The following is a 25590-nucleotide window of genomic DNA, read 5'->3' on the forward strand; positions in this document are numbered from 1 at the left end:
GACTAGCAGACATAATTAGAACCCCGCGGCCGCAGAATACCACGGTGTCGGCGCTCGCCCGCCCGTTAAACCGGCGAAGGACACGAACGGTCTGATTATATGTATGTCAGGGGGGCGGGAAGGAGGTAGGAACTCCACTTCCCTTCCAAGATCTAGATTTCTATATAGAGAGGGGAGAAGTCTCCATTTCGCCTGTAACTGAGACGTCCATCCAATGCACTCGGTCCCTCGATAGCACCCTTCGACTGATCATCATGTGTGGTAAGGTTTATTATTTTTGGCAATATGTCTGTTAACGTGTGTGTGTGTGAGAGAGAGAGAGAGAGAGAGAGAGAGAGAGAGAGAGAGAGAGAGAGAACGCTTGGATGTGCTTGAGGAGGGGGCTGCAGAGAATGTAGAATGTATATGTGTGTCTGGGGGGGGGGGTGCTAGGCTACAGCATCTCCTTCCCAAGCCAGTGCAGGGGCGGGGGTGGGGTGTGCACAGGGAGCCAGGGAGCGGGAGGCAGATGCCGTTGCCCTCGTGCCCAGGAGAAAAAGAGGAACTGCACAACAAATGCCTGGGAGAAGCAAGTGTGTGCAAGAGAGAGATGGATGGGCCCTCGGGGTGGGAGGGAGGAAGGGGGCCCCCAGGGAAGGCCCAATCCTCCGCCAGCTGGGGAAGCCAAGGCCCCCAGAGGTCATGGGGCCCAGGACACCGGGCAGCTCCAAGGCTCTCAGATCCGCAGAAAGCCCCTCCCCCACCAAACTCAGGCACTCCGATTCCCTCCTCTCCCTCCTCCTCCAGCAGGGAGGTCGCTCTGTCGGATCTGGGGACTGACAGTTCCCTCCTTCTCGGCGGCGAGAGGGCTCGGCACAGTCTGGTCCCAGGCTGGTGCGGCTCCGTGGCCCTGAGCCCTTTCAGATCCCGGGCAAAATGCTGGTCTCGTCTCCCCGCCGCCCCTCCCCGCCGGTGCCCCTGGGGCCGGCCGCCTGCCTGCAGCCCTGGATGAATCCGCCCTCTATCAAGACAAGGCCTCGGCTCCCTTCCCTTCCTTCCAGGGGAGCTGCGCAGTGACGTGCTGACCTACTTTGGAGACTAGGTTTTCTGATTCCAAGAATTTGGGGGTGGGAGGGGCTGTGAAACTTTGGGCTGCCTACCCCTGGATCTCTTCCGACTGAGGTTCCCTTGAACATTTCAGGGTCCCAGAAAACTTGGGACAAGCACTGCTCAGACAGTTGTATGAGCCAGTCCCAGCGACCCGGCTCCCTGGAAAGAGGGAACGGGGAGGGGAGAGGCTCTGGATGGTAAATTAATGACTCTTCCCTCTCTCCCCCAGGAGGGAATCATCTGCACCTTTAGAAAAGATGGGCTTTCGGAACCGGGTTCTGTGAGGTGGGAAAACCCGGGTGAAGAACAGGAGAGATACGCCCTTCATCAAGTGGCCAGGCGAGGAAAGGCCACCGGGTGTGGAGGCAGAAGAGCTGGGATGGCCTCGCAGGAGCCGCGGGGGTGCTTTGGGAGGGTGTACACTGCGCCAGCCTCCCCCGCTGCCTCCAGATCACTCCAGGAGAGATGGGTCAGATGCCCCGCCGGTGGACTGTCTCCACCATGCTCAGTTCTGCAGGGGCTACTACTTTTCAGGGCTCATGTTGGCCCTATCTGGGTTTTCCCTTCTCCCTAAGGTAGCTGCTGACATCTAGAATTCTCAAAACACAGGTAAGAGGTGGCTGACCTCTACTGTCACCCAAAAAGCCCTCCTGTGCAGAGGCCTCTACTTATACAGGACATGCCAACCTGCTGAAAGCAGGGGAAGTTTGGTTTCATAGCGCAGGAAAGCAAACACCCTCAGAAATTTTCCTCTAATATCCATGATTCTCCAGAGATAGGACTGAAAAGAGCCTGTCGTATTTTCTCGCCCACCTTCCTGGTTTCTCTTCTGCCTACCACGGAGCAGGGACCGGTTTTCATCCGCCTGAGCGGTCCCGGCAATAAAGCAGGGTCCTGAGTGAGCTTGTTGCTCCGCAGTGGGTTTCTGAATAGGCTTAACGAGCAGGAGGTGGGAGGGCTGGCTGGTTCCTCAGAAAGGCTATGGCTTTCAAACCAATAAAGCCTCTTTCAGTTATGTCAGTCCCCTTGGTCCCTGTCCCTCTGTCCAGACGTGGCAGGGACTGAATGCCTTTGCCCATTCCAATTCCTTCCCTCCTGAAAGGAAAACGGGTCAGAGTTGTCTTCCCTTACATTACCCAGGAGGTGTCAGTGACTCTTAAATGTGTGCCTGATCCACCCTGCTGTCTCCCTCAGGGCATGCCCATACTTCCTCCACAAGTCCCACTTGAGGGGGAAAAAAAGCTAGAGGTCACTCCTACAATGGTGCTTGAATATCTGAGGGGGATACTCATCATGTCAAAACCCAATTCTGGCTTCCCTTACCTCGTAGAATCATTTCCTGCCCTGGCATTCTAATGGTCCAAAAAACGACTCCTTCCATCTTAGACACACTCTGTCTTGGGCCCTTTCCTACACCCTCAGAGCGGGAGCCAGATAAAGTTCCTCATTTCTTTTCACCTTGTTAAACTCTGAGAGCATCCTGATAACTTTCCTATCTCTAAAAGCCAGGCATACCATGAGCAATGATCTCTTCTGCCTCAGTAAGAGCATTTGGCAGGTATGAAAAGCTGTATGTTCTGATCATTGAAAAGGATTGGGGGAAAGGAGAATTGAGCTCTGTATCTCCACTTCAAAGGCTGTAAGCCATTGGTCCACTGGCCAAATTCAGCCTATAGATAAGTTTGGCTTGCCCCATGAAACATTTTCTTTTTAAATTGAGTCATTATTTTTATATAAAATCTGGATTTTTGATTTCTCTTAAACAATTGCCAAAACTTTTTCCAAAGTGGCTGTACCACTTTACATGACTCTGGCACTTCTTGGGAAAGTTATATTCCTTGCTGACATCTTAGTCTCTGGAGAAACATATTAAAAAATAAAAGATAATGATTTTGAAGTTTTGTTTTCTGAGGAAGTTTTGGCCACACTGGATACACACACACACTTCCACACGGATACTGAAGAGCTGTTGCTCCTTGAGGAAGGACGTATGTTTTCCAGTTCATGACAGTCCCCACCATTCTCTTCTGCTCATTATTCTAACCCAGGTCATTCATTTATATACCCATCTGCCCCCCCACAGGCCTTTGAGGTTTGAAACCCTGCTCTACTCTCTATTAAATATCATGTTTGCTGGCGACTTCAGAGAACAGAAGGAACTACATCTTCCTTCCATCTCTTTGCCTCAGATCATTCCTCTCTAATAGTCTCTACTCATATTCCTCTCTTATTCCCTTCTCCTATCACCCAAGAAGCCTGGGAAGAAAATCACGAAGGAATGTAAAATGACCAAAATAAATGATTACTATCAAGCACTACCAAGTGTGGTTGTCGGCTCTGTGACTAGGGCACTCAGAGGTCTGCGGGGCTGAAGGCGCTGCTCTACAGGAGTGTCTGCTCCCGGCCCCTTACAAAGAGAATGCACAAGAGGGCATACCAGACATATAGGAGCGGCCATTGCAGTCTTCTATGTCCATCTTAGAGTCTGCTGAAAAAGAAAAGAGCTGCTATTAGAAGCCAGAACTGGGAAGGGAAGAGGTTTCTCTCTAACATCCTGGAGTTAGCAAGAAACCTAAAAGATCACTTAAGTGTGCTCTGAAGAAGAAAAACCTCATCCCTTATCCTGGTGAGGAAGACAATGTACCCTGACTGACAAACCCTGGGGCCTCCTCCAACCCACACCTCTGTTTCCCAGGCTCTGGGATGGAAATGCTCTCATTCCAGAGTGGTCCTGGTTGTGTTGTTCTGAGAGGGGACCCTTTCCTTGTGGGTGGAGCTAATGCTGTAGGAAATGAGGCAGGTTACAGCTCAGCTCAGCCCGGCCCTTGAGAGGCAAAAAAAAAAAAGAAAAAAAAAAGTTCCATAAGGGCTCTATACCTTGTTAAGGATGGGGTAGTAGTAAGAGGAGGCAGGATTCAGTCGTTCCAGGGATTCTGTTTTGTGTGTGTGGCAGGAGGGAGGGGGACAGGAAAGTAGAAGGTGGAGGAGAGCAGCCCACCGCAGGTTCAGTGAGGAGAGTTCTCTACTGAAGGTATATAAACAAATTAAACCTTTAAGTGGCCCTCCCCACCTTCTTGTCAATACTTTGATATGCTTATTGCTTTTAAAGAAGGGGGGACCCTGAATTTGAAATGCAGGTCAGCCCTGGCCTGTTTGGCTCAGTGGATAGAGCACTGGCCTTTGGGCTGAAGGGTTTGGGCTGAATTCCAATCAAGGGCACATGCCCTAGTTGCGGCTCGATCCCCACTAGCGGCTGTGCAGGAGGCAGCCGATCAATGATTCTGTCTCATCATTGATGTTTCTATCTCTCTCTCCCTCTCCCTTCCTCTCTGAAATTAATTTAAAAATAAAATAAAAAGAGTGGGGCAAGGAAATGAATAGCCTAAACTGCCTCCAAGATTCTTGGTTTTGAAGGATCTCACTGAGGCAGGTAGATGCAAATTTGGTTTGCTTATAATATTATATTGATAGAGCCAGGGGTGGGGGTGGGGGTTCTGAAGGGCACACAGGGGTAAAATCTATTTTTTATTTTTCTGCTTCTTTCCCCTCCCTGGTTATTCCTTTTTTTTTTAAATCCTTACCTGAGGATTAAAAAAAACATTTGTTTTTTAAAAATATATTTTCATTGATTTCAGAGAGGGAGAGGGAAAGAAAGATAGAAACAGCAATGATGAGAGAGAATCATTGATCTATCTGCTGTCTCCTGCACATTGCACTGGGGATCAAGCCCACAATCTGGGCATGTGCCCTTACCAGGGAATCAAACTGTGACCTCCTGGTTCACTGGTTGATGCTCAACCACTGAGCCACACCAGCTGGGCTTTACTGATTTTAGAGAGAGAGAAAGGGAGAGAAAAAGAGACAGAAACATTGATGTGAGAGATAAATATTTATTGGTTGCCTCCTGCACATACCCCAACTGGGGATTGAATATGGGACAGCGCTCCAATAACTGAGCCACTCGGCCAGGGCATCCCCACCTGGGTTATTCTTGTCTAGTTCTGAGAGACATCATACGTCTCTAAAAACTCTCATGGGGCTGCCAGACCGGTTTGGCTCAGTGGATAGAGCGTCGGCCTGCGGACTGAAGGGTCCTGGGTTCGATTTCGGTCAAGGGCCTGTACCTTGGTTGCGGGCACATCCCAAGTAGGAGGTGTGCAGGAGGTGTGCAGGAGGCGGCTGGTCGATGTTTCTCTCTCATCGATGTTTCTAACTCTCTATCCCTCTCCCTTCCTCTGGGTTATTCTTGTCTACTTCTGAGAGACATCATACATCTCTAAAAACTCTCATGGAAAAGCCTGAAACATTCCCAAAGCCAATCCCTTAGATTTTATCAAAGAGATTGCTAGTCTCACCCAGGAAGACAGGGTCTGGACAAAACATTTCTCTAAGTCCTCCCTGGGGTGTACTGAGCTTTGGAACCAGACAAGCCACATTAACAAGTGGTTCCTTAAAAGGTTCCCTTAGGGGCAATGATTAAAAGAGCCCAAGTCCACAGGGGTTAATGAACTTGTACCTTCTGGAACTAGCCAGAGAACTTGCAGTGGTCAGAGATCCAAAGATGGGGGAGGGCAGCTCGGTACTCTCTTTCATCTCCAAATCATTAGCTCCATAATTGCCCTTTGGGATCGTTCAATATTAGTGCAAAGTTCAAGATGCCGCAGGTGACTTCCCTAGAACCCCCTGATCCCCCAAGTGCAGGAGAAGCAAAAGTGAGTAGGAGTTTCTCAATTTTCTGCTTGGAGAAACTGAGGCTCATTGCAGTTAAGTGACTTGTCTCAGGGCTCATGGTGAGACTGAGAAAAAGTATACACGTCTCCTGCCTTTCCGAGATGTGTTCTCTTCGTTAAACCATCTTGCTTCCTTTCAAAAGCCAGATTACTCAAGGCCTTCATGGATCACTTGCTTTTTCCTGGTTATAACATTAATTAAGGCATAAGGCATCTTTTCCTTTGGTGTGATCCCTGTGGGAGTGGGGTCTGTTACTTAAAAAGGAAGAACAAGTTGAACAGGTTCTACCAAGAAATATGCTAATGCAATTGTGTGTGTGTGTGTGTGTGTGAGAGAGAGAGAGAGAGAGAGAGAGAGAGAACGAACACCAGGGGCTAGCTAGACAAGCACTAGGTGGGCAGAGCAGTTGAAGCATAGCATCCAGCTAGCCCAGTTGAAGCATAGCATCCAGCTAGCCCTGGCTCTCACTCTTGGACACCTGCCCAAATGGCCCCAAAACAATTCCATAAGGATCTTAGCAGTAAACTGAGCTCTTCTGCTTCTTTTTTTTATTTTATCATTTTTGTTGTTGCTAATTCTCACCCAAGGATATTTTCCATTGATTTTTAGAGAGAGTGGAGGATATTTTTCCATTGATTTTTAGAAAGAATGGAGGGGAGGAGGAGATAAGAGGAACATTGATGTGAGAGGAATATCGAACCTGCAACTGAGGTACGTGCCCTTGACCAGAATTGAACTGGGTCCCTTCAGTCCTTGGGCGGATACTCTATCCACTGAGCCAAACCAGTTAGGGCAGCTCTTCTGCTTCTTAATTCCTTTTAACAGGTGCTCTATGACACATCTTGGGCAAAACAAGTCTTTAGCCGCCTCTAACTGGTCTAAATACCAGTTGGTAACCCTGGAAGCCAGAGGGCATTGAGATTCTGTCTTGGTATTCTGAGGAACAAATCAGTGATGAACTTCACTATTTGCTCAATCCCCAGGTGGCACATCCCTCCCAACCTTCCCGCTCCCCATCCCTCAAAGCACCTCCTCCCCTGCCTGGCCAGGCAGGCAGATCTTAGTGTCTCCTTAGAGCAGCGGTTCTCAACCTGTGGGTCGGGTCCCCTTTGGGGGTTGAACGACCCTTTCACAGGGGTCGCCTAAATACATCCTGCATATCAGATATTTACATTACGATTCATAACAGTAGCAACATTACAGTTATGAAGTAGCAACGAAAATAATTTTATGGTTGGGGGTCACCACAACATGAGGAACTGTATGAAAGGGTCGCGGCATTAGGAAGGTTGAGAACCACTGCCTTAGAGGAACTGGGTCAAATTAGGCAGTGCCAACTGGAGACATACCACAGGGGGAGGAGGTACAAGGATCGAGAAGTTAGTTACCAGACAGGTTTGGCTCCAAGATCTTGGGAGGAAACTGGCTTCATAGCAACACAGATTCAGTGATAAAAGTAGGCACACTATGTACGGTAAGTTCAGTTTAGCGAGCTGCATACAAAATGACTAGAAACAGCTAGTCTCCCAATTCAAAAGGAAGTATCTCTGAGGACAGAGAAAAGGCTGGTCACTGTAATCTCTGTAGACAAATATTTTTTTCTCTGTTCTTCTGAATCCACTTGGCACCATAACAAGACTCCTCCATGGCCTTGGCTTTCTCCCATCAACACGATGTCACATATGAACAGGAAAGGGCATCCCTCCCAGACAGATTTCCAATCACACTTCCTGACAAGCAGCAGGTGAGGATCAATCCAAAGTCTGGCTTCCAAGGTCAGGTCAGGCATCAACTACCATCCCCATCTCCTCAAAAAACATTCCCGCAGTTCTATTGGTGACAAAAATGTCAGAAAGTCAAGTTTTCTCTATGTAGTGGCTCTGAAAACCTGAAATAAGATGGATATCACGAGGAATCAAAACTCCTCAAATCCTCCAAGGAAAACGGTTTGATCCAGTGACACTCCAAAATTGAAATTTAAACACACTCCATGTAGCCTAGGCGGTGAGGGGGATATTGTTGGGAAAGAGGATGGAGGTGGAGAGTGTCAAGAACCCATGCCATCGTTTGATTTTTAGTCCTGAACTACAGCAGGGAGAAGTGGAAATTGTTTCTCTGGTCTGCCTTAGGACCTGGGATCTGAGGTAGAGCCCAGTGGTTATTAACAAACAGACCTTCCCACATGCCTGGGAGTGAGGACTTCAGGTACTACAAATAGACCAAACCCACACTATCACTCTCTCCTTCCTGTTCCTTTCTGAACTGAATAAACAGGGAAAAACCAGGTTGGAATCACATAGCTGGCTCTGCTCTCTACCAAGGCTTTGCAAAATTGCGGAGGGGGAAGAGGTGGAATTAGGCATTGTCTGCAACCTGACTGCACACCGCTTTCAAGGAAACAGACCTGGACATGGAGCTGTTTGTGGCTCTGAAATGATCTTTAGGGACAACCTAGCGCCCTCTGAAAGAAACCCACTAACCTTTCTCAGCTCCTGTGTCTGTCTGTACAGCAGAAAGATCTGCCTCATTTTTTCATCAGGCTGTAGGTGGTCACCTTCTGTCTATACATAACACAGACAAAGACATCTCAGCTTCATTATCCACGTGCGTGGGGAGCAGTGCAGAGGGGATGAGTCCCCAGGTCACTCTAGGAATGGCCAGCCTCTAAAATAAGAAGGGGTAAGAGCTGGAAACAAAACACCCGGGGCGGTGGGAAAATATCACCTTTGTCTCCTCCTAGATCTCAGGTGAATGCATCTTTTCTCTTGTTCATTGCGCTCCCCTGTCCTCCCATGTACACTGTGGAAGAGAGAGAAAGCTAAGGTTTATGGGTGGGAGGAGAGACAATCCTGTCCCTCCTGTACCTCATTTCAGAACGTTCGGAATAAGAAAAGGGCCAAACTAAACAGTTGAAATCACTAGGTCTGATGCAGGTGAGATGATACTGAGTTTTGTGGAGTACACTCTTGAGAATATAATCCCTGTGTTTATAGAAAGGCCCCACAGTCACTGTGTTCAGCTGTATGTTTGGGTAGGGTTGGGGAAAGTAGAGCAGGGGAATTCAATTTGAGTTTTATAATGATCAGTTTTGAAGCCAAAGATGTCCAAAACAGGGTTAGCTATATCAGGTGAAGTTTGAAATCACGTAGAAGTTGCGCCCTGGCGGGTACGGCTCAGCTGGTTGGAGCGTCGTCCTGCACACCAAAAGGAGGCGGGTCTGATTTCAGATTAGGGCACATACCCAGTTTTCACGTTCAATCTCCCATCAAGTCATGCAGGAGGCAACCGATCAATGTTTCTTTCTCTCTTTCAAATAAAATTTTTAAAATTACATAGAAGTTTCAATTAATTACTCTGACTGGGGCAGGGTGGCAAAAAGGTGGAAGAGATAGGAACAACTGCTTTTGGTGGCAATCCTGGACAGAAGTCCCTTACGCATGTTGATCAAAAACAGCTCACTGATGTTTGGGCCAGAAAGATGTTTTCAGGCTCCTCTATAACAAAGAACCTTGAGCAGACACCCCAATTTGGTAAGCCTCTCCTCATGTGGAGGGCCTTGGAGCAGGGGTACTCTAGGAGCTGGAGAATCTTGGAGCTAGAATGGAGTTGAGAGATATCTCCAATTTCTTGTTGTCTGGGGGGTCTTTCTACTGTGGCATAAAGTTAAATCTTGCCATAGCTGGAAGGTTTGGGGCCACCCTGTTTGCTCAATCTCTTGGGTGATAAAATGAATAGTTTGGGGTTTACATCTTAGTGATTGAAATCCTTGAACTAGAAACACAGGTTTATAGATGGGAAAAGAAATAATCCTCTAGCTCCCATGTTTCTTTTCAGAGATTATAGGCCTGAGGAAAAAGCCAACCTAGACACTCACTAAATATCTTTAAGATAGAAGCAGGGCTTCTTGGCTCAAGGATCATACAAGCATATATTTGATCCTTCCAGCAGAGTTTACAAATTGATGCTATCCCCAGAGGAACCAGGACATTCACATCACCACTACTCTTTCTTATATGTTTTCATCTGATAAACCTTGAACTTGTCTCTGTGATTCCAATACAGAGTCCACAGCTCTCTGAGAAGAGGATGCAAATCCAACAGTCTGGAATTCAGAGCCTTCTCCAGCAGGGGCAAGAGGCCAACAGAAGGGAGTCCCTCTGCCTGTGGCACTGTCTACACCCACAGGATCCCACACTCTTATTTGTTTCCACAAAGTAAAATGAGGCTAGAAATAGCTGCCCAACAATAATTTATCTTTATTTTTTCCTTGGCTATTTTGTATGTGTTCTGAGGGAAGAGAGATGGCCAGTTTGAGAGAAAATAATTCCTTTGTGGATGTTGTGGGGGAGAGGCTGGGTGTAAAGGGTGGGATGTTCCTCCGATGTTGGGGAGTATGGGCTGCAGATTTATCTACCCCCTCCTCCCCTCCCCGCCCCTTGGGGCTGCAGATTTATCCCCCCCCCCCTGCCCCTTGGGGCTGCAGATTTAAATTAAGAGGAAATAAAGAAGAAATTTTGGGTTGCATTTTTACTGGAAAAAAGGCAGGACTTATTTCTGAGCCAACTCCTGAAACAAGCTGCATCCTGAACCTACTGTGAGGAAGGGGACTGCCCAGAAGCTACAATTGAACTAACTGCCCTCAGTGAGCAACAAAGACATCATGTTTTGTGCTTGAGACTTCAGCCTCCATTGACTAGAACAAGATATAATTCTGAAACTGCCAGAGTGAAGGCAGCTCCCACCACCCTGGGGCCCACCCAAGAAGCGCTATTGAAACCTCTCCTGCTTTCCAATGGTAAGGTTATTTTCTTCTTTTAAGACTTTATTTTTATCTCTGGAGCCACTCTTCTGACTGTTCTCATGACCTAGGGAGTTGTCTGGATTCTCTGGTTTTAGGCTGTTAGCGGAGAAGGCTGAAGTTCACCACATACCACAAAGCAAGGTTCGCAGACCCATTAAGGGATCTGGCTAGGCATTAAAAATACTCCTAACACAAGACCCTACACTTTCAGATGGTCTGATTTGGACTTTTATCTGGTCTTGTCCTCAGAATCTGAATTATATTAAGTGGAAACATTCTAGGTAGTCAGACACCTGTTTTTAACGCTTCCTAAGGATACGAACACATGAACTTCACCCAGGCTAAGTGAGCAAGTAGCAGTAAGGGGAGATAGCCAGGCCTCAAAGGCCTTCAGCTTGGCCATGATGATGGCAGACCTAGAGCTGACATGTGAGTGAGTCAGGACCACCACGCTTGCCACCGATGCTTTGAGTGCTCAGGGCAGGGAGAGTAGGGCACAGCTGGACATGTAAATGGGAGTCAATAAGAGTCCAAACAGTAGAGTTTTGCTTACAAGAGAGGGGACTGAGGCAAAAGAAGGTATGCAAAGCGTGACACATGTGGTCGGTAACACAGCAAATCTTTCTGGGAGCAGAGTTAGTAAATTCTTGACCTCGGAGAGGGAAAAAAATGTACCGTATTTCCTAAACATCTCATAACCAGAGGTCCATGTTCCATTAAGCATTTCATTGCCCCAGACCGGGCCAGTAATGATAAAAATAAACCCCAAATTCCAAAAGAGAGAGTTTACAACCAGCAGACAGGGGGAAGAAAATAACTAGAGTTTACAACTCTAGCAGACCACGGGAAGAAAACAACTGGATGGGGCTGTGTGCGGAGGCACTCGGAGGGCTGTTGTAGTTTAGACCTGCTTCCTAAGTCTGTCGCTCCCCCTGCCTTCACCCCAGATCCACCCAGGGCTTCCTCCGTTACCTTCCTTTCTTAGGCTCACATGCCGTGAATACCTTCCTTCTCGGGTCCTCTCGACTTCTCACCCTACAGTACCCAGAGAGCACTTTCCACTCCACCTTAAGTTTCTTCTCTGCCACGTGTCTCCCACTTTGCTCACTGTCTCCACGATCTTTCCCCCCTAGGCCCGTCCTTCCCTGAAACCTCGACCAGATCCTGGCGTCCCTGGCTTCCCGCCCTAGGTACCTTCTCCGCTTTCCCTTTCTCCGCGGTCCCTCCGGTCCACCCCAGCCGTACCCTGACCTCTCGCACGCCGGCCCCTGCATGTCATTGGTCCTCTGCCTTGACCCAGCTCCCGCCTTTTAGCACCCCTAGGTCCCTGCTACCGCCCCCCCAATCCTGGGCCCCGCGCCAAACTCCGCAAGGCCAGCCTCTCTCCCTCGGGCCGCAGCCACGCGGGGACCCTCCCGCCGCCAGCCCTGCGTCAAACCTCCCCCACGCCTCCAGCCCCAGCCCCTCAGGCCCCGCCCCGCCGGCCGAGGCCCCGCCCCCGCGCTTCGCCCAAGCCCCGCCCCTCACTCACCTGAGGCTGCTCCGCGCGCGCTCAGGCTGGGGTGTGAGCGAGGGGACGGTATTGGGGGAGAGGGGGGCGGGGCGGCGGGGGTCCCCCACTCTGGCCCGGGAAGCCCAGTGCGGGGGGAGTGGGGGGTCACTGAGGCGGTGGCAACCGGGCCGAAGCCGGGTCCCGGGTGCTCAGCGGCGGCGGCTCCATATCCATCAGCAGCTTCACCTGAAGAGGGACGGCCCCCCCGGTAAACACCCCCCCATCCCAGCCGTCTCCCCTCCCCTGAACAACTTCCGGTCCCACTACCAGGCGACAGGCGACGTGGCCGAACACCGAGCGCCCCCAAGCCAGGGAAACTGCTGGGGAAAGAAGGGAGAAGAGCTAGGGGAGAGTAGCTGAGCGCAGAAAGACTGAAGTCCGAAAGGCTCGGTCTCGTGCCGAGAGCCGCAGATTGCCCCTTCACCTGCAGCTAATTTGCAAACTGGACGCACATTGGACACCTCCTGTGTCCTGGCACATCTCCCCCTAGGGCCAAATTTTGTCCCTGAACCTCCTAAGACAACATTGACTTTAACCTCTTAGCGTTCGTTGCCATTCCTGCCAAGTGCGTAGGAATAGTGAGGGGGAGGGGCTTCGGGGTGGCAAATAGTTTTTACTCCCTCGAGGGGTGTCTTGCGGTCAGTCTCCTAAGTAGCCCTGCAGATGTGACGGACCGCGGAGAAGGAAGCCCCACTTCTTGACTTCCCGGCACCTGTTTGCTTTCTCCCTTTCCTCCAGCGTTTGTTTTGAGTCATCTCAGGCACCTCCCGGTACCATGCACCTCCCTTCTGCAACATGCTCACTCCCCAGCCTCCAGAGGTCCCAAAAGTCACCACCTTTTCTTTTTTTAGCCTTGTAGTCTTTAAAAATGCTTTATTGATATATTTAGAAAAGTGTAATTATAAAGGAAGAGGGTTGCACTGTTCACAACCCCTGGCAACCCAGAGGGGCAACAGCAAGTCACATATCCATTTTTCTTACACATATACATATTCTCTGAAGAATCCAAGAAAAGCAAAGTAAGGCCTCAGTGGTGATCGACATTGGAAGTGGAAGTGGGGTAAGAAGAGAAAATAGGGCTTGTTTCCAGAAATATTCTTCTCACTTCTGGCCCCTTGCTCCAATAGCTCTCACCTCCTGGCACAGAGTCAACGGACAGTAATATGTGACACTGTCAGAGGAGGGTGGCGCCTAGGTGGGAATGTCCAATGTGTGTGCCTGTGTGTGGCTTAGGAAGGCAGAGGAAAAGTTTCTGAGAGAAGTGGAGAGATGGAGAGAAAGGTTTTTCTGTGGAAATGAGGCTAACGGATGGGTGTGGAAAGGGGTTGAGAAGGTGCTTCTGGGGAGTAGATGGTGCCATTTCACTTTCTCATGAGGCAACACGGACATGGACACGGTGCCACGCATTGCTGAGCACGCCTCGCAGGTTCCAGATTGGGGCCACGGTGTCTGGCTGCACATTGTAGCTGTCATCTACAGCCTTACAAACAATGTTCAATTCCTTTTTCCCAGGTGGTACAGGGGCTTGCAGCTGCCAGAGCCGCCAGGCCCAGGCCTTACGGGGGCGCTGTTCCTCTCTATCCAGCTCAGCCACCTGCCAGGTTAGGCCCCCATCCAGAGATACATCCACCCTGATCACAGCCCTTCCACCACCACTCCATGCATAGCCCTTGACAGTCACCTCCCCTGCCTCTACCATCTCCCCATCCTTGGGCTCTGTGATGGCTGACTGGACAGGAAGCTCCTGAATAGATGGAGAAGAGTCAAAATCTACAGTGTCCCAGTCCACAGAAGGAGAGAAGCCTTTGTAATCTCGCCGCTGCCAGTGGCTGTAACTTTCCTCTGGTTCCACACTCACTTTGCCCAGCCATTTGACATGGCGGGCACCCACCACACCAGGAACCACCACCCGCACAGGGAAGCCGTGGTCACGAGGCAGAGGCTGCCCATTCATCTCATATGCCAGCAGGACCTCAGCTTCAGGGTCCATGGCCCGAGCCAGAGGGATGGATGCTCCATAGGCAGTCCCTGTGGGGTCTGAGTCCAGTCCCTCAAAGCAGACGTGGGCCTCAGTTTCACGGAGTCGGTGACCAGCCTTAGCTAATACATCACACAGTCGTGCCCCAGCCCAGCGTGCAGTGCTAATGGCGCCTGTTCTCCACTCCAGACCTCTTACTTCTTTTACCTGACTCATCTCAGAGCGCCGGTTGCCAGCACACTGCAGAGTGACCGTGATCTCGTGCTTGGGGAACTTGTGTAAGTCATCCAGGGATAGGGACAGTGGCCGTCTCCCAGGTGGTCCTACAATATGCAGGCGATAGGTGTCTGGGTCCAGGTTAGGTACAGGCAGATGGTTTCGAGTGAAGAAGATAGGGTTGGGTGTGATGTAGGCTTCTGTCAGCAGCTCAGGGGGGGGCTCTGCATTAAAGGGGCGCTGGCTGTTGACCTTCAGAGCTGGGTGACGTATAGGATCATCAGCGTAAGGGTCAGAGGTCTTCAAGGTGGATGGCATCTTGTCTTCAGGGCTCAGCTCCCCGATCTTGTACTGAGCCAGTATCTCACGTATGTGGGACTGGTTGTGAACAGCATAGAGGGCCCAGAAGGGCTCTAGAGGACCCCCAGCTGCTAGCATCAGCTTTGATGGCCCCCCTGGGTGTAGGTCCACAAATTCTGTGACATCAAAGACCTCAGAGCCCAGAGTCACCCAGATCCTAGTTTCAGGGCTGCTGTGGGATTTTACTTCCTCTCTGGTGTATATGTGTGGTGACTCCTGAGCAGCCTGTGGCAGAACAGGGGTGAGGCAAAAGGGAACAGAATATTAAGAAGCAATCACTGCAGCTCACCCTAAGCCAATCCACAAAGTCGTGGCCACTGGGAAATGGAAGTAGCAGATTTCATCTCTACTTCTGCATGAAGACGTGTCAACTGTGGGCTCTGCGGTAACACCCTGGCTTGCCTGGGAGCACACTAGGATCCCTGAGAGTGAAGTCTTTTCCTTTCCCACTTACCCTGCAACGACGGTCATGATAGGCCAACACTGCACCAAGGCCTAACAGGGTCCCCATGACTCTCCATCCCCTGGTGCTGGAGTTATCTGTAGAGAAGGCACGGCTGGGGCACTGATGCTGAAATGAATCATTTGTAGAGCAGGCCTGAATGCAGAGCCTTGAGTGGGTAGACTTGAATCTGGAAGAGAAAGTGAGTCTTCTCAGTAACACACTTCTGATCAGTGAAGGCCTGGGGTTTACCTCTCCCTGGCTGGCCAGTGGCTCCTTTAGTTGGAACTTATTTTCTCCAGAGATAGGTGAGACAAGTGGGATCTGGCTTACCCTTTCCTTCCTTGCCACCATCTTAATTATCTTATCTGGCAGATAAGAGAAGACATTATAAAGATACTGGGGATAAAAGATATGGGTTAGGAGACCTTTTAGGATGGGCTGGCCTACCTGCAGGCCGGTCTGAGCCCCAGGGCTACAGCTCTGTGCAGCAGCAGCAGCATTGTGGCAGACCTGTAGGAGGAAGATTCTGAGATCAAGATAGGAATTCCTGGGAGGGGATGCTATTAGGGCAGTTTGAGGGAATGAGTGGGAGGAAGACACAGCGGAGGTCATCTGGAGAGACTTTTTCTGTGGTAATGAGGCCAAAGTGTAGGAGTGGGGGTCCAAATGGGCCCTTAGAGAAAACCTGAAGCACTTCAGACACTGTACTGACAGGATGAAAGGGAATAGGGTTAGAGGGAGAAATAGGAATCTTCTAGAATCACCTATCTCCCATCCTCCACTCTACCTTTGGGACTAAAAGGGCAAAATTTCTTTCTTTTTTAAAATATATTTTATTGATTTTTTACAGAGAGGAAGGGAGAAGGATAGAGAGTTAGAAACATCAATCAGCTACCTCCTGCACATCCCCTACTGGGGATGTGCCCGAAATCAAGGTACATGCCCTTGACCGAAATTGAACCTGGGACCTTTCAGTCCGCAGGCCCACGCTCTATCCTCTGAGCAAAACCGGTTAGGGCCAAAATTTATTTCTTAAGACAGGAGAAGACAACTGAAGGGCAGACTGACTTAAACAGGAACAAAAAGGTAAAAAAGGTAGTGGCAGCCTAATGGGGTGCAGGACCTGATTCTGGAGTCAAACTGCTTTGAGAAACCGGCCCGGCCATTAACCAGCTCTGTTCCCTGGGCAACATAACGAACAAAGCCTCTCTGAACTTGCTTCCTCATCTAGGAAATGAGATCACCCATAGCACAGCTGCTGTGATCAGTAAACAAGTAATAACATTATCTCTGAAGGCCTTTCAGTCCCCTCCTCTCTCCCCACCCACCCTAAAAAAATTGAACCCAGCTGGGAACTGGACCCCAATCCCAGGTCCCCACCCTTACCTTGTGTATGCCACTCCAGTGAGCTCAGCAAATTGAGGCGTCAATGGCCAGTGTGTCAGGGTATGGGCTAGAGTAGGAAGAAGGTAATTATTCTGTTCTCTGCCCTGCAACAGTTTCTTCCTCACAGCACTGAGCAGATCACTGACCCCACCAAGAGGGGAGGAGTGAGAAGAGTCCCAATGGCTGATGAGATGCTGCAGGGCAGGCAGAAAAACGGAGGGAGAAAGAAGTAGGAGCAGAGTCTGCATTTTACTCCTGGGCCATGGGCCTCTCATTCTCCCTTCCTCCCACCTGCCCTCAATCCCAGCAGCCCACTTGAGTCAGACTGGAGTGGTGCAGGTAGGGCTGACCTGCAGGGGAACTCAGTCAATTCCATGTCGCAGGTTTTAGGAGAGGCAGCCTTCTGCTACATAAAAGATGCCACGCCTTGTGCGGGTGGTGGCCCCCCACTCCTCAGGGGCACTTTAGGTAGGAGGATATGTCCAGCACCAGGGCATCTGGTCCCATGCCACCATCCAGAAGCTGGCACAAGAGTGTCCTGTAGCAACACCCCGTGCCCCCGGAGCACCCAGACAGCGGGAGTGGAGGTGGGTACTGGCAATTTCGTTGTTCCAAGCACCCCTGGGTGCCAAGGCCCCCACCGTAGCCCAGGTCACTAGCCCTTCCCCTTCCTCTTCCCTCTCCCGGCCCCAAACCCCTTACCCAGTTTGAGGTCCGCGTGATGGACCCGTCCAGCGCCGGCGACTGCTGGTGAAGGGGCGAGGCCAGCGCTGTGACGTTGGTTGGAGTTAAAGGATCATTTGCGTTCCTCGGCGAGTCGCCCAGCCATTGGCGGGCCTGCGAGCTGCTGTGCCCGCCTCCTGGAGCCCAAAGCAGGCGGGGCGCCTCCAGGGCTAGAAGCTAGGGCAGTTTGTTTTTCACCCTCGCCGGGCAAGGAATGGGACCCTCACTGATGTCCAGAACCTGGGCAGTGGAAGGTGACGAGGACTCCAAAGGTTGGGCTGAAAGATGGAAGACTGGGATGCCCCCGCCCCGCCCCGCCTACAGCTGAGAATAAAGGTGCGTTCACTGGACGAGGCCGCGGGATCCAGCCCGCTTTCTCTTGGCGGAGAGGCTCGCCTCCACCCTGTTTTTGATCAACATCTATGTTGCAGCGACAACAGCCCTGTTTGCCTTTTAGAGAAAACAAGGTCAAGCGATTCTTATATACAAGAATGAGCAGAAACGAAGCCTAAATAGTGGTTCAAAGACTTTGAGATTTCGTGGACTAGTCAAATTTCTCCCCAAATTAGGGAACCATCAACACAGAATAGCCACGTTTTTTTATTTTGATTCGTTAAGTCAATTTTAAAAAATCGTCGTTTAACAAGAGCAACGACATATATAACACCCCAAATTAGGAAGATTATAATCGCTCATAATCTTAGAGCAAAGGACACTAATACAAATAATTTGCTCTAGCATTTGGTGCAGGACTAAAAACTTGTTTTGTCATTGGCCGGCTGTGGGGCAAAGGTATCTACACCGCCCTCTAGGGAACAGAAGGTTGAGCTACAACCTTACTCACTTTAAATTAAGGACTTCATCTCTAATTTTTGAAGATCATTCCCCCCAACCCTCCCCTTTCTGATCTCTTAAACTGAACTAGAGATATTACCAGGAATCCAGGAGTCTGGGGGAGTACTAAGAAATATACAGAAAGGGGCAATGACACTGAATAGGCTCCAAAGATTTTGGCTCTCAAGTTTTCAGAAATATTTTCAACACAATTAAATTTGTGTACAATTAAATCATTGGAGAGGCCTGGTGCAAGACCTGTTAGGTTTGATCAAATAATTGAATGGATACCCCTCCCCTGGAAACTGATCTTTAGGCCACTTCACAACTGACATTCCCTTTTGCTTAGACCACATTCCACTTGCTAAGACCATTATCCTTCCTCTCTGGACCTTCCCAGGATCTGGACCCTCCCAGAAAAAGCCCGTCTGGAGTCCTTTAAAATCTGACTCCCCTTTGCTGGGTGCTGGCACTGGTATCCAGATGACCTAATCAATCTATCTATCTATCTATCTATCTATCTATCTATACATATATATATGAGCCTATGCGACCAAGAGACTGGCCAACCAGTCGCTATGACGCACACTACCAGGGGGCAGACGCTCAATGCAGGAGCTGCCCCCTAATGGTCAGTGCGCTCCCACAGCCAACCTCCCACAGCCGGCCCACTTCCCGCAGCCCCTCCCCCTGGCTGGCCAACCTCCCGCAGCCCCGATTGGCCCCAATCGCCCGCCAGGCTGAGGGACCCCACTTGTACACGAATTAGGTGCACCTGGCCTCCAGTCCTATATGATAAAAGCCTAATATGCTAAGTGTCCGGTTGTCCAATCAAAGCATAATATGCTGATATGCTAAGGTCGCTCAACTGCTTGCTATGACATGCACTGACCACCAGGGGGCAGACACTCAGACTGGTAGGTTAGCTTGCTGCTGGGGTCCGGCCAATCAGGACAGAGTGAGATGGGCTGGACACATCCTGGAGCCCTCCCATGACCCCTCCCTGGCTGGCCAACCTCCTACATCCCTCCCCAGCCCTGATTGTGCACCAGTGGGGTCCCTCGGCCTGGCCTGTGGGATTGGGCTGAAACCAGCTCTCTGATATCCCTTGAGGGGTCCCAGATTGTGAGAGGGCGCAGGCCAGGCTGAGGGACCCCACTGGTGCATGAATTCGTAAATTTATAATCCCTTACCACTTTAGCCTTGTGCATTACTCCTTTGACAATCCTAACACTATCTTACTAGTCTTTTTTTTTTAATTGGTTTCAGAGAGGAAGGGAGAGGGAGATAGAAACATCGATGATGAGAATCATTGATCAGCTGCCTCCTGCACACCCCCTACTGGGGATTGGGCCAGCAACCATGATCTCCTGGTTCATAGGTCAACCCTCAACCACTCAGCCATGTCGGCCTGGCTTTACTAGTCTTAAAAATCAGGCTCAGGCCTGGCTGGTATGGTTGACTGTCAATCAACAAACCAGGTCACATGCCCTGGTTGTGGGTTTGATCCCCAGTAGGGGGCGTGCAGGAGGCAGCTGATCAACGATTCTTATCATTGATGTTTCTATGTCTCCCTCTCCCTTCCTCTCTGAAATCAATAAAAATATATTTTAAAAAATTAAAAAAATATATATATATTTAAAAAAATCAGGCTCAGCCCTGGCTGGCATGCTCATTGGTTAGAGCGTCGGCCTATGCACCTAAGGGTCTTGGGTTCGATTACAGGTCAATGGCAGGTACCTGGGTTGCAGGTCAGATCTTCACCCTGGGTTGGGGCATGAGTGGGAGGCAACCAATCGATGTGTCAAAAAAAAAAAAAAAAAGTCAGGCTCAGCCCAAGGATAAGAGTATTTCTTAACAACAGTATCATCTCCTTGTGTGACATACACATGCTGTACATAACTGACCTTTAAACCACTTTTCTTTGTTTTACAGAAGAAACTGAGGCAGAGAGCAGCTAAGTCACTTATCAAGGCCACAGCTGGTAAGTTGGCAAGAGGACTGGAATGCCAGGTCTGTTTAGCACCAGTCCTCTTTCCTTTCAGATTCTTTGGAATTTAAAACTTCTCCTGCATCCATACCGAATCTTTTCTTTGTATCATTCTCTCCCACCCACCTCCATTTAAACTGAGACTAAAGGGCTTCACATACAGCAGGAAATAAAAGCAGATCCAGGATAAATTTTCCTGTTGGTGTAAAGCCACATGATCAATAAAAAATGCTAGTTCAGTATTTTTTTTAAATCCTTTTTCCATTGATCTTTAGAGAGAGTGGAAGTGTGGGAAGGAAGAAGAGAGAGAAACATCGGGGATCAAACTTACAACCCAGGTATGTGCCCTTGACTGGGAATTGAACCCTTGACCCTTTGGTCTGTGGGCCTACACTCTAACCACTGAGCCAAACCGTCAAGGGCAGTGATTTTTTTTTTTAAATCTTTTTTAAGTCATGGTCCCCTTTGAGATACTAATAAGGTAAAGGACCATTTCCCTACAGAAATACATACATTTTTGCATAATACTTCACAGGAGTCACAAATTCCACCTCTCCAATCTCATCAACCATCTGCCCAAAGGTCATAGACACCCCTCCACCCCCAATATATATGTTCTGTTAAGAGGACCTAAAGAAAAATAGCTGTGGTCAGACTTGATGAGCTCTCTAGTGGCCTGGGAATAGGAGAGATTAAACAGCAATAAAGCCCGGGGCCGGTTGGTTGAGTTTCCTGTACACCAAAAGGTGGCGGGCTCAAATCCTGGTCAGGGCACATACCCAGGTTGCAGGTTCTATCCCTGGTTGGGGCCTTTATGGGAGGCAGCCAATCAATGTTTTTCTCTCACATTGATGTTTCTCTCCCCCCACCTCTCTCTCTCTAAAAATCAATTAAAAAAATTTTTTTTATTGCTTAAAGTATCACAAAGGGTATTACATATGTGTCCTTTTTTTTCCCCCGCCCTTGACAATCTCCTGGCCTCCCCTACCCCCCAGTGTCTTATGTCCATTGGTTATGCTTATATGCATGCATACAAGTCCTTCGGTTGATCTCTTACTCCCCCGCCCCCCCCGCCCCCCAACCCTCCCCAGCCTTCCCGCTGCAGTTTGACAATCAGTTTGAGGCAGCTCTGCCTCTGTATCTATTATTGTCCATAAGTTTATAATGGTCCTTATTATCCATGAATGAGTGAGAAAAATTCCAAAATACCCCCCAAAACAAACAAACAAAAAAAACAGCAATAAAGATGCTATTTTCCAAGTTAGGTTATCTCACTATTCAAGAACAGATTAGAGGGAATAAGGAGGCACCAACATGCAGGGGAGGGTGTGTTTCTGATGCAATAAAACTACTGGGTGCCCTTTCTTCCAAATTTCTCGTGTCGGCCAAAAAAAAAAAAAAAAAAAAAAAAAAAAAAAGAAGCAACACTCCAATACACTTTTCTTTTTTTTTTCTTTTTTACTTACATTAAATACATCGGTAAATCAGCAGTCGCATTCTGTTACCACGATTGTTATGTTGGAAGAGTAAGGGGGGGGGGGGAAGGCAAATGCTTTCTTAAAAGAAAAAAAGGGAACCCCCCCAAAAAAAACTGATAGAAGGAAAAAATGAAGAGCTGCGAAATAAAAACTAAGATTTCCAAGCCCAAGAGAGCTCAAAGGAAAGCAGAGAGCTGGTAGGAAGTAGAAGGAAGGCAGCAGATAGGCCCAGAAGCTAAGGCCAATCCTGTTCCTAAAGGGGCTGGAGAGGGAGAAGAAGCCGGCAGAAATCGTTTCCCAGCCCCAAGGCAATGAAACATCCTCACTCCTGCTCCATGGGGAAAGCTGCACAGAGAAAGAACTTCATTTCTAAGAGACTTAAGAGAGCCATCCTAGTTCTTCCACTTTTAAGAATGCACTGGGTGCTGTTGGGGGCTGGTGAGGTGCTGGCAAAGGAAGACAAAATGTGTATGTATTTCAGGGCCACGGGAACTAAGGCTGCCCCTGGAAAAGGAAGGGAATTGAAGCCTAAGTGGAAGAACCTAAGCTGGGTCCTTTAGAATCTCAGCCTCATGGATTTCTCAGCTGCTCTGGGACAGAAGGAAGTCTGTAAGCCAAAAGGGCGGAAAGGTTCCAATCCTAGGTCACTGAGGCCTTTCCTATATTACTTTCCCCAATTTTCCCAAAACCCTAGGCTGGAACAAAAAGAAGTTTAGAATGCTCTCCTGCCTTGATGGCTTCCCAAAGACATCCTAAAATACCTGATGAGGGATGTGAAGAGAGGCTAGAGATTTAGAAAGGACCAACTTCGTCTGGTGATGTGAAACAGTTGTGAGGGACCTTCAGTGCCAGTCTCTCTGACCACAGGAACAGGTGTTATATTTTAAGGGGGCCACAAGTAGGCCTCTGTGGTGCTAGCCCCTAGTGGTACATGGATTAAGCCACTGGTTGCATGAGGGATGAGTATGGGCATAAGCATGGAGGGACTAAACTGAAGATACTAACAATGGAGAAAAGAAATAGGGCCTGATGGGAGGGGTGGGGGTGGGGGGAAAGAACAGACTGTACAGTGGGAATAAAGATCATACCTATGTACAGGGAAGTAGAAAAGACATGGTAATGGGTGGGTCAAATTGAACATGAACCCTGGGGAAGGAGAGAAAACTCCTCCCTCTTGCCTGACTCCTCTTCACCCCTACCATGGTCTGTGCTATCCTGAGACCGCTCTCCAGTTGCTTCAGTTAATTCCCCAGGAAAGGCAAACCTATACCCAAGAATATAGGCTGGCAAGAATATAGGTTAAGAATCAGAGTTGGAGCAAGATAGCATTGGAGATTGGGCTTGAGTAGCTGCCACTCGACAGTCCCTCCCCAAACCTCATATACATCTTGGATTCCATTTAATTTAAAAGGTGAGAGGGCAGGTAAATCAATCAAAACCCCCATAAAACAAGTGTCCCAACTGAACTACCATCAATTAAAGTGCAAACTGCAGGGGGATACAATGGCTGGGGCTGAGGCCATCCAAAGGCCAGAGAGGAAAAAATGCATATGTATAAATCAGAGGATGGGTGTCAGAAACTGGTCCCTCCTCCAGTTAGATCACAGCAGAACCAAAGATGCAGGCAACCAGTGAAGATTCTTTGGAGGACTCTGGGGTCCAGAGTTCCCCCCACTATGGAGGAGAAGCTACCTAAGAGACTGAGTGAAGGGGAACTAGGCCTTGGAAGAGTTCCAGAGCCACAGATGACACTGCACCTCCACCTTCTCCTCCGCCTCCGCCTCCGCCTCCGCCCAGTTAACTAACAACACGACTCCCAACTGGTGCCCAAGAGCTTGCCTTCCCATTCTCACTCTACCTAGAAACACCTTCCACAAGGCCAACTCATGGATACTGCAGTGTTTTCAAATATGAGAAACTCCAACCAAATAAACCAAAAAGGAATTTTCCTTACTCCCTCCTGCTCTGAGCCGTACTCTCCCCCAGGGCCCTTAATATGACTGAACTGGAAACCTCCGTTCTCAGTTCCTGGGTTCACCACCTCCATCCTAGGGAGAGGAGGACAAGGGGATCAAGGACAGGGATTGACCAAAGCAGAAGGGGCAGGAGACAAAAAAATGTTTTCTGAAAAAGTGGGGAGGAGAAGGAAAGGTAAGTAGGTCACTGTCTTGCACCTATAATACAAAGTGAAGAAAGTCTGTTTTGGAAGGTAAGTCCTGGGGGATCTGACCCCCAAGCCCCAGAGTAGGGGTAGGAGGTCAGTGGCAACAGCTGCCTGGTGTTGGTTGCTGAAGCGTTAAAAAGTGCCATGACGGAGCTGTCAGGAGGCAGCCCTTGGGAGCCAGGGCTCAGTGTGCTGTTACCGTAGGGGCTGTGTGCTGAGGGTTGGGAATGGAGGTTATTTCTTAGCTCTCGTGCTAGCTTCATACTTGTTCGCTGCTAGCTACCCCCTCAGTTGCTACAACACTGGCTCTTGTTCTGCTGGGACTGCTCATGGAGATCCACACCTCGGCTTCGGCCTGCTGCACCCCCCAGATTCTGGGGTTCACTCTTTGGCAACTTCTTAGCTAGAGGCAAAAAGAGAAGGGAACAAAATGTGGTAGATTTTAACTCATCCCCCCCAAAAAAGACTATTGGGTGGGGGAGAAGTAAGGGGAAATGTGAAACATTAAAAGAATGTTCTGAAGAGGAGAGGGTTCACTATTTGTAAATTATATTAAAGACAAGCTAAAGGATGGAAGTCACAATAGAAAGTTAAGGTATTTCACCAGAGGAGACACTCCCATTTATCCTTATGACTTGGGTTAGTGATCTTGCCTGGAGGTAAGGGAAAAAGACAGGAAGACCTCAGGCAGCTCTGACCTTACCTATTGCCAGGAAGAGATCATTCACGTTCATAGCTGTCTTGGCTGAGGTCTCCATAAACAATAAGCTGTTGTCATCTGCATATGCCTGGGCCTCCTGCAAGGGATGGGGTATAGTGGTGCTCAGAATGTAGGTTAACAACAACTATGGCAATAAAATATATTTTTTTTAAAAAAAAAGAACAACTATGGCCTTTCCACTCCCATGTAGCACCAGAGCTAGGCAATGTCCTAGGTTCCTTCACCTTAACTCTCCTCTGAGCCAGCTGGCTCTGGACCCATATTTTGGTGACAACTCCCTTAAGGATAACCTATGGTCTAGACCACTTTATGCAACGAACAGATATCAGGAATCCTAATTATGGGAAAGAAAGGTAAGCTGGTTGGGGGCTTTTAGGTTCTGACCCTTGAACAGTCCCTTCCCTTAAATTCAATTGCTCCCTCCTTCCTGTTTTCGCACTGGTACTCCCACAGCTGGTATTCCCTACCCACCTCGCTGCTCTGGAATTTTCTTCTGACTCCTCTAAAATCTCCTGGCTATCATTAGGGTCACAGTGTTGCTGTTTTTAACATGGTGCAGGACTGGGGAATGACATGATGAATGTCCTCAGATGAGGTTTCTAGAGAGGGCAGGTTTGGACAAAAGAGGTCCCAAGCACAGAGGGAGTGTATTAGAAAGGAGCTCTATGGGCCATCTTACTTCATACTCCACCATGCGCTTGTTGGCCAGGTCAGCTTTGTTCCCCGCCAGGGCAATGACAATGCTAGGACTGGCCTGTCGCTGTAGTTCCTTTACTCATGTCTTCGCTCGGGCGAAGGTTTCCTAGGAAAACATGAGGAAGAAAATAGGTGGGCTGCAATGACTGTCAATCTAGGCCCATCACCTTTAAAGCCCAGTCTCAAAACTCACCTCTTCTAGGTGGTCTTCCCTCACTGAAACCACCCATCTATACTAAGAATAGCCTAGGTCAGTGGTCGGCAAACTGCGGCTCGCGAGCCACATGCGGCTCTTTGGCCCCGAGAGTGGCTCTTCCACAAAATACCACGTGCGGGCGCGCATGTACAGTGCGATTGAAACTTTGTGGCCCATGTGCAGAAGTCGGGTATTTTGTGGAAGAGCCACACTCAAGGGGCCAAAGAGCC

General features: G+C 49.2%; 4 protein-coding genes across 14 annotated transcripts in view; 1 reads left to right on the top strand and 3 right to left on the bottom strand.

Annotated features, from left to right (window-relative positions):
• IKZF4 (IKAROS family zinc finger 4) overlaps window positions 1-12231 on the bottom strand; it is a 27138-nt gene extending 14907 nt beyond the window's left edge. For 2 of the 4 annotated variants that reach the window (XM_023757977.1, XM_023757975.1), the window contains exons 1-4: window positions 12153-12231; window positions 8545-8619; window positions 8301-8381; window positions 3527-3577 (exon numbers count right to left, since the gene is read on the bottom strand). Coding sequence is in view for 2 of the 4 variants with exons in the window: in XM_023757973.1 (XP_023613741.1) it covers window positions 3527-3566 (40 nt within the window). In the remaining 2 variants the exon portion in view is untranslated. Of the gene's footprint in view, window positions 1-3526; window positions 3578-8300; window positions 8382-8544; window positions 8620-12152 lie in introns of those variants that run through there. The other 2 variants (XM_023757973.1, XM_023757974.1) reach the window with 2 other exon arrangements.
• Window positions 12232-13029: 798 nt separating this feature from the next.
• Window positions 13030-17490, bottom strand: SUOX (sulfite oxidase). Of its 7 annotated transcripts, none has more exons than XM_006093664.3 (5): window positions 17261-17490; window positions 16559-16625; window positions 15620-15682; window positions 15182-15359; window positions 13030-14952 (listed from the first exon to the last, which is right to left on the bottom strand). In XM_006093664.3, exons 3-5 carry the CDS (start codon window positions 15670-15672, stop codon window positions 13543-13545), a joined length of 1641 nt encoding a protein of 546 aa, XP_006093726.1. In that variant the 5' UTR covers window positions 15673-15682; window positions 16559-16625; window positions 17261-17490; the 3' UTR covers window positions 13030-13542. The 7 variants fall into 7 exon arrangements, with proteins under 7 accessions (XP_006093726.1, XP_014315465.1, XP_023613807.1 ...); XM_014459979.2 differs by having other exon boundaries at window positions 16559-16752; window positions 17261-17419; XM_023758039.1 differs by lacking the exon at window positions 17261-17490 and adding an exon at window positions 16909-17182 and having other exon boundaries at window positions 16559-16752.
• Window positions 17479-25590, top strand: part of PMEL (premelanosome protein) — a gene marked incomplete at its 3' end in the record, with an annotated part of 37919 nt that continues 29807 nt past the window's right edge. The window contains exons 1-2 of the mRNA XM_023757946.1: window positions 17479-17617; window positions 20051-20099. Of these exons, the coding sequence (XP_023613714.1) occupies window positions 17567-17617; window positions 20051-20099 (100 nt within the window). The remainder of the gene's footprint in view (window positions 17618-20050; window positions 20100-25590) is intronic.
• The window catches only part of RAB5B (RAB5B, member RAS oncogene family), an 18199-nt gene continuing 14149 nt past the window's right edge, over window positions 21541-25590 (bottom strand). The window contains exons 3-5 of one of the 2 annotated variants that reach the window (XR_002830476.1): window positions 25148-25270; window positions 24451-24544; window positions 21541-24150 (exon numbers count right to left, since the gene is read on the bottom strand). Coding sequence is in view for 1 of the 2 variants with exons in the window: in XM_023758043.1 (XP_023613811.1) it covers window positions 24035-24150; window positions 24451-24544 (210 nt within the window). In the remaining variant the exon portion in view is untranslated. The remainder of the gene's footprint in view (window positions 24151-24450; window positions 24545-25147; window positions 25271-25590) is intronic. The other variant, XM_023758043.1, reaches the window with a different exon arrangement.

Source organism: Myotis lucifugus, unplaced genomic scaffold (genome assembly GCF_000147115.1).
Source record: "Myotis lucifugus unplaced genomic scaffold, Myoluc2.0 scaffold_119, whole genome shotgun sequence".
In the NCBI taxonomy this organism is placed as follows: Eukaryota; Metazoa; Chordata; class Mammalia; order Chiroptera; family Vespertilionidae; genus Myotis; species Myotis lucifugus.

Bases quoted from the DNA above. Each gene is read 5' to 3' on its own strand.
- SUOX (XM_006093663.3), bottom strand. From the start codon at position 15,672: ATGCTGCTGCTGCTGCACAGAGCTGTAGCCCTGGGGCTCAGACCGGCC. The intron at 15,360-15,619 runs GTAGGCCAGCCC...TTTCTCTTCCAG, and splicing joins GGGCTCAGACCGGCCTGCAG to ATTCAAGTCTACCCACTCAA. The intron at 14,953-15,181 runs GTAAGTGGGAAA...GTTCTGCCACAG, and splicing joins ATCATGACCGTCGTTGCAGG to GCTGCTCAGGAGTCACCACA.